Below are 11,538 nucleotides of genomic sequence, written 5' to 3'. Positions count from 1 at the left end.
CTTGCCTAGCATGCAAGAATACCCGAGTTTGATTCCTCAGTACCACATATATAGAAAAAGCTGAAGTGGTGCGGTGGCTCAAGTACTAGTGCTCTAACTTTGACAGGCCCATGGACAGTGCCCAGGCCTTGGGATCAAGCCGCAGGACTAGCAAAACACAAAATCTCTGAGTAAATGAATACAAGACAGGGATATTTACCCACATAATACAATATGAAAGTGAGTGGAGGCAAATTTGGCTGTGCAGGTAAACCCCGGGGAGCCATTAGGAAACAAAAAAGGCACCTGGCAGGGGAAGGGCATGACCACTTGAGCTGGCAGTGGGCATTGATTGAACTTTTCCTTACTTGCCCCAAGGAAAACACCTAGGGCTATGACAGCACAAAACCACACAGGGGAATCACCATTCCTCCTCCTGGGCCTCTCAGATGACCCTCAACTCCAGCCCATCCTCTTTGGGCTCTTCCTGTCCATGTACCTGATCACCATACTCGGAAATCTGCTCATCATCCTGGCAGTCACCTCTGACCCCCTCCTCCACACGCCCATGTACTTCTTCCTCTCCAACCTGTCCTTTGTGGACATCTGCTTCACCTCCACCACAATCCCCAAGATGCTGGTGAACATCCAGACCCAGAGGAAAGACATCTCCTACCCAGAGTGCCTCACTCAGGTGTATTTCTTCATGACTTTTGTTGGAATGGACAATTTCCTATTGACCGTGATGGCTTATGATCGCTTTGTGGCCATCTGTCACCCACTGAACTACCCACTTATCATGAACCCTCACTTCTGTGGCCTCCTGGTGCTCATGTCTTGGCTTCTCATTTTCTGCATCTCACTAAGCCGTGTTGTACTGATGAGGAAATTAACCTTCTCCCCAGGAACCACCATCCCCCATTTCTTCTGTGAACTAGCTCAGGTTCTCCAGGTGGCCAGCTCTGACACCCTCATCAATGACATCTGGATGTACCTGGCTATTGTACTCTTCGGTGTGTTTCCTGCCTTAGGAATCTTCTTCTCTTACCATCAGATCCTATCCTCTTTAATGAAGCTTCCCAACACAGCTACCAAGCACAAAGCCTTCTCCACCTGTGGCTCTCACCTCTGTGTGGTCTCCTTGTTCTACGGGACAGGACTTGGGGTGTACCTCAGCTCTGCGGTGTCCTCCTCTGCCCACAGAAGCAAGGTGGCCTCGGTGATGTACACAGTGGTCACTCCCATGCTGAACCCCTTCATCTACAGCCTGAGGAACCAGGACGTGATGGGGGCCCTGGAGAGACTGCCAGGCAGAGTGGTCTCCTGTCTTGATGGATTGTGAAGCACAGAACAAAGTAATCCATTGGAAGTGGGAAGACAAATTGGTTGAATATCAGATCAGTGATACTTTTCCTCCATTATAGGATTCAGTGTATATGTATGTATAGACTCTTCCATCTAGAAAAGACGTACTTATTCACGTGTGCCACCAAAGCCCCTATGGCTTTGTCTGTCCATGTTTAGATATCTATCTTTCAAGGAAATTTACTTGCTATCCATCAGAAGAACAACTTCTGTTTTCAGTGTGAATTTTTCTTAATAGTCCTATTTGGGTTACTGTTGCACAACTTTCGTGGGCATTTCCAATTGAACATAGAAAGAACCTATCACAATCCAAGTTTACACAGTATCCCTGTAAGTTATCCTCTTCTATATTAATTATTCCTCCTCAAACACAAAACTACTTCTTCTTCTCCTCCTTCTCATCCTTCTTTACCTCCTCCCCTTCTTCCTCCTCCACCTCCTCCTCCAAGAATCCAAATAAAATCCCAACACATTCAGAACAGCAATTGTGTCCTTAAATGCGAGATTTTGTTTTAAGTTTGAGGGCAATTCTTTTTTTTTCTTTACTAATTTCTCTTTCCCACTCATATATGAACGTGTTTCCATGATAGCTATACTAAGAGACATCCTCAGACAACAGACAAGAGTCTGAGGATGCCTGTTTCTTCTCATACTCACCAGAATTGTTGTAGATTTTCTTCACGATTGACATAATACAGAATCACAGTGTTTTATTGATTTGCATGTCCTATGTAGTGCAAAGGTTGAATATTTATCTGTGGATTTCTTTATGGCCATTTTACCTCTCTTAAAGATTGTCTTGGCTGGGACCAGTGTCTCACATCTATAATCCTAGCTACTCAGGAGCTTCAAATTTGAGGATCACAATGGAAAGTCAGTCTGGGCATTTATCTACAATTGACTGCTAGAAATCCATAAGTGGGGGGCCCGGGAGTTTGGCCTAGCGGTTAAAGTGCTTGCCTAGCATGCACAAAGACCCGGGTTCGATTCCTCGGTATCCCACATACACAACCAAGCCGGAAGTGGCAGAGACGAGACACAACCAAACCGGAAAAGTGGCAGAGACAAGACTGCGACGGCGACAGAGAGCGAAAGAAGCGAGCTGAGCTGAAGTGAACAGAGCCCAACCGAGTGGTGGCCGGAGCGAGCGGGGTCGGAGCGAGCAGGACCGGAGCGTGCGGGAGCGAGCCGAGCGAGAGCTGGCCGGGCCGGAGCGAGCGGAGCCAGGAGCGTGCGGGAGCGACCCGGGCCAGAGCGAGCGGGGCCAGGAGCAGGGCCGGGCCGGAGCCAGCGGGGCCAAGAGCAAGCTGGAGCGAGCCGGGCGGAAGCAAGCAGGGCCGGAGCGAGCGGGGCCTGAGCTAGAAAGGGGGCCTAGCCGGGCCGGAGCGAGCAGGGCCGGAGCGAGCGGGGCCAGAAAGAGAAAAGGGGCCAAAAAAAAAAAGAAATCCAGAAGTGGTTCTGTGACTCAACGGGTAGAGCAGTAGCCTTGAGCTGAAGAGCTCAAGAACAGCAACCAGGCCCAGAGATCAAGCCCTATCACCAACCAAAAAAAATGAATGTGTAAATAAATCAACATTATTTTGTCAATATTTTTCCTCATTGTGAAATCAACTTAATTGTGGACAATTAATTTTTGGTGTTGAGTATCTGAGAGGCTTTCCTTCTATCTCCTGGGACTGGGGCTCTTTGTAAGTGAATACCCCACACACTTCTCTCATTCTCATCAGCCTTTCCTATGTTCTGAATAAAGATTTGATTTGCTGCAATCCCTTTTGTCAATTTTCCCTCCTATTTAATGAAATACAACAGAACTTTCCAGAAAGTACTAGTCTTGGCGATATCTCCAGTTACATTCTATGTGGTTTCCTGTTGTAATTTCAGCTTCAGGTCTTACAGGCTGAGATGTAGGATGGAGCCTCCAAGCCAGGTTGGAGAGGAAAGTCTGTGACACTCTTATCTCTACCCATAAAACTGCTGGAAGTAAACGGGGCAACCTGTGCTCACACCTGGATCCTAGCTATTCGGGAGCCTGAGATCTGAGGATCACAGATCAAACCCAGCCTGGACATGAAAGTCCATCAGACTCTTACCTCCAATTAACCACCAGAAAACTTAAAGTGGTGCTGTGGCTCAAACAAGGAGAGTGTTAGCCTTGAGAGCTCAGACATAGTGCCCAGGCCTAGAGTTCAAGGCCCACAACAGAGAGAGGAGAGAGACAGAGAGAGAAAGAAAGAGAGAGAGAGAAACAGAGAGAGAGAGAGAGAGAGAGAGAGAGAGAGAGAGAGAGAGAGAAAGAGACAGACAGAGAGAGAGAGAGAGAGACAGAGAGAGAGAGAGAGAGAGAGAGAGAGAGAGAGAGAGAGAGAGAGAGAGAGAGGTGATCTCTCTCTAGTAAGGAACAGCAAACAATGTACTGAATGAAGAAACCTGGAAGGTTGTAAGATCTAAATTACACAGGAACCTGCATTCGCTGTCACTCAGCACTGTGTCCCAGCCAGAGCAATCCACCAAGAGAAAGAAAAAGGTGCATCCAAATTGGAAAAACAAAACCCAAAATGTCACTGTGTGTATAAAATGTGTCCTGCACTAAAGTAACTCCCAAAATCAGTTCTGCTGCCAGTGGCTCAAGCCTGAACCCGCAGCTACTCCACAGGCTGAGATCTGAGGATGGAAGCTCACAGTCATCCTGAGCAGGAAGTCCTCCAGGACCTTATTTCCACTTATATAAGAATAAGACAGAAGTGGAATTGTGGCAGAAGTGATAGAGCACCAACCTTGAGCACAAAAGGTATGGGAGAATCCTCCAACCCAAAACTCCAGGCCTAGAACCAACACACACACACACACACACAAACACACACACACACACACACACACACACACACACACACTATCCATCTTTCAATAGGATCAGGAGGGAATGATATGTTTCCGGTTTTATTTAGGGGTGTCATTTCTTTTCCTGCGTGTGTGTGTGTGTGTGTGTGTCTGTGTGTTTGTGTGTGTGTGTGTGTGTGTGTGTGTGTTGCTCTTGGAGCTTGAACTCAGAGCCTGGGCATTGTCCATGACTGTTTTTGCTCAAGGATTCTGCTCTTCTGCTTGAGCCACAGCTCCATTCTGCCTTTTTTGTGGTTCATTGAAGAGAAGACTCTACAGACTTTTCTGCCCCACTGGCTTCTAACTCTAAATCCTCACATCTCAGCCTTCTAAGTATTTCAAATTACAGGCCTGAGCCAGCAGCACCTAGCTGAGATTGTTTTCTTTTTCCTTTTTCTCTTCCTTTAGTTTTTTTGTCTGTTTTTGGACTTGAACTCTGAGCCTGGATGCTGTCCCTGAGATCTTCAGCTCAACACTACCGCCCTACTCCTTGACCCACAGCCCACATCTGCTTTTCTAGTGGTTATTTGCAGATAAGAGTATCACGGACTTTAGGTCCTGGGCTGGTTTTGAACCAAGATCCTCAAATCTCAGCCTCCTGAGTAGCTAGAATGATAGGAGTGAGCAAAAAAACCTAGCGGAATTTTCTAAACTTGATTTCATAGAAATCCAGCAATTGGGCCAAGTGGAGCAATAACAGAAGAAAAGGAATTAGGGGCTGATATGAGAGAAATGAGGAACAGAAAATACAAATGTCCAGTTTACCAGGGAGGATACATTCATTAACTAATAATTAAATGATTATTCATTTATTTAATCCATTGATCAGGGCACTGAGCTATTGTTGTGATTTTCTGAATGGATAATAAGGGTAACATATATGAGGTAACAAATACAATTTTATAGTGTCCTGGGTGTCGCAGTGTGCTGTTATACAAATTAAACATGGGATTTTTATCTATAATTTCAAAGCATAAGATACTTTAATAATGAAAAAATCAAGAATATTTTTCCTTAGACATCAAGTGATCTATTACATGTCCAAAGTTTCTTCAAGGCAGATGCCAAATCGACATGGCTCCAGAGATTTTGTTCCTATAGAAATTAATAGGTCCTTTGAGAATTCATTGTTATCTTCTTCTCAAAACAAAAGAACATAACAAAAGGAACTGTGTTCCCCTTGGAATAAATTAATTCCTCTCCCCTGTAACAGCCTACAATAATGCAAGAAATTAACCTAATACTGTTTATCCATGATGTCATCTTCACTTTAACTCATGGGAACAAAATGGCTTGGAGACTAGAAAGACATTTCATTTCATAAAGACAATTATTTCATGAAAGGCAATTCATTTGATGAGGAGATCTTAGTACATTCATCGTTTGAGTTGCAAGAAACTGCACAAGCTTCTGACTCCCTTCTCTGAATTCAGTCTCCGTGAAAACCCCAGCCAACAAAGTTCTAAGGAGGAGTTGGAGAGATAAGAAATCTTCAGTAATAACCAAAACAGAGAGCCATGATAGCCTGGTAAAGACAGGGGAAATGTAAATTTATGGACAACAAGAGAAAAAAAATGGGGTGAGTAGCAGGCAATCCTCTGGAATAGTGAGGATGAGAAGGGCCAGAAGTGAGCTCACATCTGCAGGTGAGGTCCCAGAATGGCAAGGAAGTTGGAGTTCAGGCTATGTGAACTCTGGCTTCCCTTCTTTCTCTCACTTTCTGCAACCTAGAGCCCCTTCCACATGAAGTTCCCTTCTGAAAGGTCTCTCACTTTTCTTCACTCTTTCCCAATAATCAGCGTTAACTGTCAGCATGCAACATCTGCTTATGTATTTGTTAATCACCCATTAAGGTTCCTCTGTACACCAGGTATTGTCTTTTGGGTTCCAGGCCAGGGACTTGTGTGTGTGTGTGTGTGTGTGTGTGTGTGTGTGTGTGTGTGTGTGTGTGTGTCTGTGTGTCTGTGTGTCTGTGTGTCTGTGTTTCTGCCTTTCTGTGTGACCGCATGTACATGTGCCAGTCATGGGTCTTGAAGTGTGGGTCTGTGCACTCTCCCTGAACTTCTGAGCCATACCAAGTGAACTACAGCACACATGTGGCTATTTGGTAATAATAAAGAATGAGAATCTCATGGATTTCCCTGCCTGAGCTAGCTTCACACCCTGATCCGTCAATTGCAGCCTCTTAGTAGCTCGAATGGCAGCTGTGAGCCACTGGCACCCAACTTCCCTCACCTGGTTTTGCACATGCACACTGGCTTCTGTGTGCACAGAATGGTTTTCTATGTATACCAACTGGAAAAGGGGGGTTTGCTGGGGTATTTCCATACAGGCATATATGGTGTTTTGATCACACTAAACCCCTCTGTAGCTTTTTCTTTGGTCCATAGTCTCTTCCCCTGATTGCAACAGGGTTTAGTGGATTTTATCTTCATCTTCACACATATTCTCTATTATTCAATCCCACCATTCCTTCCCTGTCCCTCAGGCTTGTGCCCATAAACATTTACATTCTAGATACATAGACAAATGAATAGATAAATAGATAGATAGATAGATAGATAGATAGATAGATAGATAGATAGATAGATAGAGCATTGAGCATATGAACCAAATTTATCCAGTTTATTATTGTATGATCCATTAATTCTACTAATTTCTGCAGAATAAGTACCAGCTCCAGAGCATAAACACATATGCTGTGTATTGTATGTATGTGTGTGTGTTTGTGTGTATATGCCAGTCCTGGGATTTAAACTCAGTATCCCTGAGACTTGTTAGTCAAGCCTACCACTAATGCCAGAGCACCTCCACTTTCATATTTTTGGTGCTTCAAATTGTAGTTGAGAGTTTCACAGACTTTCATGCCTAGGCTGGCATTGAACCATGAACCTCAGATCTCAGCCTCCTGAGCTGCTAGCATGACAGGCATAAGCCAAAGGGCATTTCCTTAATGTATTCTGTATTTGTGATATGATATTGCTGTCTCAGTTGTTCTTTGTGGCTGGTATACTTTTTTTCAATTGCTCATAGTTTAGAAGGAATTCTCTGTCAGGAGGCATCCACAGCCATGTTGACCAGCCATGCTGTATTCCATCTACACAGGTAACAGATGTGTCATGTTCAGAACAGTTCAGTCCAGGAACGCTGCCTGGACTCCAGGCGATGTTGCTGAATGGCATCGGGAACTCCATGTACTGAGGTTTGCCCCACAAATGCTCCCATTCCTGAGATAAATGCTCGCACCATGGCCTGCAGACACAGTAGGACGACTCCCGGGTGTTGGCCTTTGATGTCTCTTCACATTAACCCAACTCCACAAGAAGTAACACAATTATACCTGCGAGTTGAAAGCGTTTTCTGAATGGGGAGGTGAGGGGAAGACATGGGCAGATGAATGGAGTATCCTAATACTCAATGTACAAACATGAAGCTAGAACTGGGTAAACTGAGGGATGGGTGGAGCTGGGAGTCACAGACCATGATGGGATGACAATATACTCACAAGTCCTATGTTGAATTGAAAGCCCTTACTACAATTACTTACAAATAACTTCAAATACAACCGTGCGAGCGTTCACTGAACTTTTGCTTTCTTGCCCCAAGGAGAACAGCCAAGACTATGAGACAAAGGGGAATCACCATTCCTCCTCCTGGGCCTCTCAGATGACCCTCAACTCCAGCCCCTCCTCTTTGGGATCTTCCTGTCCATGTACCTGATCACCACACTCGGAAATCTGCTCATCATCCTGGCAGTCACCTCTGACCCCCACCTCCACACCCCCATGTACTTCTTCCTCTCCAACTTGTCCTTTGTAGACATCTGCTTCACCTCCACCACAGTCCCCAAGATGCTGGTGGACATCCAGACCCAGAGGAAAGACATCTCCTACCCAGAGTGCCTCACTCAGGTGTATTTCTTCATGATTTTTGGTGGAATGGATAATTTCCTATTGACCGTGATGGCCTATGACCACTTTGTGGCCATCTGTCACCCACTGAACTACCCACTTATCATGAACCCTCACTTCTGTGGCCTCCTGGTCCTCATGTGTTGGCTTCTCATTTTCTGCATCTCACTAATCCACGTTGTACTGATGAGGAAATTAACCTTCTCCCCAGGAACCACCATCCCCCATTTCTTCTGTGAACTAGCTCAGGTTCTCCAGGTGGCCAGCTCTGACACCCTCATCAATGACATCTGGATGTACCTGGATTTTGTGCTCTTCAGTGTGCTTCCTGCCTTAGGAATCTTCTTCTCTTACCATCAGATCCTATCCCCTTTAATGAAGCTGTCCAACACAGCTACCAAGCACAAAGCCTTCTCCACCTGTGGCTCTCACCTCTGCGTGGTCTCCTTGTTCTACGGGACAGGACTTGGGCTGTACCTCAGCTCTGCAGTGTCCTCCTCTGCCCACAGAAGCAAGGTGGCCTCCATGATGTACACAGTGGTCACTCCCATGCTGAACCCCATCATCTACAGCCTGAGGAACCAGGACGTGATGGGGGCCCTGGGGAGACTGCCAGGCAGAGTGGTCTCCTGTCTTGATGGATTGTGAAGCACAGAACAAAGTAGTCCATTGGAAGTGGGAAGACAAATTGGCTGAATATCATATCAGTGACACTTTTCCTTCATTATAGGATTCAGTGTATATGTATGTATAGACTCTTCCATCTAGAAAAGATGTACTTATTCACATGTACCATCAAAGTCCCTATGGCTTTGTCTGTCGATGTTTGGACATCTGTCTTTCAAGGAAATTTACTTGTTATCCATCAGAAGAACAACTTCTGTTTTCAGTGTGGATTTTTCTTAATATTCCCATTTGGGTTGCTGTGGCACAATTTTCCTGGGCATTTCCAATTGAACATAGAAAGCACTTATCACAATCCAAGTTTACACAGTATCCCTGTAAGTTATCCTCTTCTATATTAATTATTCCTCCTCAGACACAAAACTTCTTCTTCTTCTGCCCCTTCTCATCCTCTTTCTCTTCCGCCTCCTCCTCGAAGAATCCAAATAAAATCCCAACACTTTCAGAACAGCAGTTATGGCCTTACGTGTGACATTTTGTTTTAAGATTGAGGGCAAAGCTCAAAAAATTGAATCACTCCAAAACTAATCTCCAAAGTAACAACCATGCATTAAAAAATGGGCCAAAGACTTAAAGAGAGTCTTCTCTGAAGAAGAAACAAAAATGGCCTATAGACACATGAAGAAATGCTCAACATCTCTGGTCATAAAAGAAATGCAAATCAAAACAACTCTAAGATTCCACCTCACTCCAGTTAGAATGGCCAGGATCCGAAAAACGAATAACAACAGATGCTGGAGAAGATGTGGCCAGGAGGGATCACTACTACACTGTTGGTGGGAGTGCAAACTCGTTCAACCACTATGGAAAACAGTATGGCAATGCCTCAATAGGCTAAACATAGAGCTCCCCTATGACCCAGCAATTCCCCTACTTGGCATTTACCCAACCGTCCAGAACCTAGGGCATACTAAATCCACTAGCACAACAATGTTCATTGCAGCATTATTCACCATAGCAAAGATATGGAACCAACCTAGATGTCCCTCAATTGATGAGTGGATCAACAAGTTGTATTTGTACACAGTGGAATTCTATGCTGCTGTCAGAAAAAACGACATCTCCCCATTTGTTAGGAAATGGAAAGTCTTAGAAAAAATCATATTAAGTGAAGTAAGCCAGACTCAAAGGAACACAGGCTGAATGGTTTCCCTCATTTGTCATAATCAGTAGAAACCTAGGGCTCTACTAGCAGAGATCTGCAATAGAGCAAAACCTTGATACGTAAGGCCATATGGTATGGAGCTAATTGAAAAGACCTCCAGGATATTGAAACAAAAGCCATATAACGAATGATTGTTGTCCTTAGTGTACTACGTTATCTCATCTCTTTTGCTGTCCCTTCGATATCTCATATTGTTACAGTATCTCACTTTGCTATCTGATATATTGGATTTGTTTATATTTGGTTATTTGAAATTTGATAGGGAAGGGGGGGAAACCAAGACGGGGGGGTGGATGTGTGGGTAATGGGGACCAAGTCATGTGAAAGGGTATGAATATATGTGAATTAATGCACCTTCTATCTGGCAAATATCATGTTACCCTTTTATTAATTACAATAAAAAATATAAAAAAAGATTGAGGGCAGTTCTTTTTCTCTTTACTAATTTCTCTTTCCCACTCAGATATGAATGTGTTTCCATGAAAGTTATACTAAGTGACATCCTCAGACAACAGTATGAGTCTGAGGATGCCTGTTTCTTCTCATACTCACCAGAATTGTTGTTGTAGATTTTCTTCACGATTGACATAATACAGAATCACCGTGTTTTATTGATTTGCATGTCCTATGTAGTGAAAAGGTTGAATATTTATCTGTGGATTTCTTTATGGCCATTTTTACCTCTCTTAAAGATTGTCTTGGCTGGGACCAGTGGTTCACATCTATAATCCTAGCTACTCAGGAGCTTGAAATTTGAGGATCACAATGGAAAACCAGCTAGAAATCCAGAAATCGTGCTGTGACACAGCGGGTAGAGCAGTAGCCTTGAGCTGAACAGCTCAAGAACATCAACCAGGCCCAGAGATCAAGCCCCATTACCAAACCAAAAAAATACATGACTAAATAAATAAATCAACATTATTTTATCCATCTTTTTCCTCATTGTGAAGTCAACTTACTTGTGGACCCTTAATATTAAGTGCTGAGTATCTGAGAGGCTTTCCTTCTATCTCCTGGGACTGGGGCTCTTTATAAGTGAATAACCCACACACTTCTCTCATTCTCATCAGCCTTTCCTGTGCTCTGAATAAAGATTTGATTTAGGAAATCCCTTTTGTCATCTTTTTCCTCATATTTAATGAAATACTACAGAACTTTCCAGAAAGTACTAGTCTTGGCTATATCTCCGGTTACATTCTATGTGGTTTCCTGTTGTAATTTCAGCTTCAGGTCTAACAGGCTGAGATGTGAGGATGGCGCCTCCAAGCCAGAATGGGCAGGAAAGTCTGTGACACTCTTATCTCTACCCATAAAACTGCTGGAAGTAAACTTGGCAACCTGTGCTCACACTTGAATCCTGGCTACTCGGGAGCCAGACATCTGAGGATCACAGATCAAACCCAGCCTGGACATGAAAACCATCAGACTCTTACCTCCAATTAACCACCAGAAAACTGAAAGTGGTGCTGTGGCTCAAACAGATACCACCCAGGCCTAGAGTTCAATGCCCACAACAGACAGAGAGAAAGAGAGAGAGAAAGAGAGAGAGAGAGAGAG

The 11,538-nt window shown here is 44.2% G+C and overlaps 1 protein-coding gene across 1 annotated transcript; it reads left to right on the top strand.

Moving 5' to 3' along the window:
- Positions 1–373: 373 nt before the first annotated feature.
- On the top strand, positions 374–9,288 carry LOC150068045 (olfactory receptor 7D4-like). The gene is made up of 3 exons (XM_090336224.1): positions 374–1,294; positions 8,391–8,453; positions 9,172–9,288. Exons 1-3 carry the CDS (start codon positions 374–376, stop codon positions 9,286–9,288), a joined length of 1,101 nt encoding a protein of 366 aa, XP_090192350.1.
- The last annotated feature ends 2,250 nt before the right edge of the window (positions 9,289–11,538 follow it).

This window comes from Megascapheus bottae, chromosome 1, assembly GCF_031878675.1.
Source record: "Megascapheus bottae isolate mThoBot1 chromosome 1, mThoBot2.hap1, whole genome shotgun sequence".
NCBI classification, from domain to species: domain Eukaryota; kingdom Metazoa; phylum Chordata; class Mammalia; order Rodentia; family Geomyidae; genus Megascapheus; species Megascapheus bottae.
This window is presented reverse-complemented; position numbering and strand designations above follow the sequence as displayed.

Bases quoted from the DNA above. Each gene is read 5' to 3' on its own strand.
- LOC150068045 (XM_090336224.1), top strand. From the start codon at position 374: ATGACAGCACAAAACCACACAGGGGAATCACCATTCCTCCTCCTGGGC. The intron at 1,295-8,390 runs GTGGTCTCCTGT...CAGGTTCTCCAG, and splicing joins TGGAGAGACTGCCAGGCAGA to GTGGCCAGCTCTGACACCCT. The intron at 8,454-9,171 runs GTGCTTCCTGCC...ATTCCTCCTCAG, and splicing joins TGGATTTTGTGCTCTTCAGT to ACACAAAACTTCTTCTTCTT.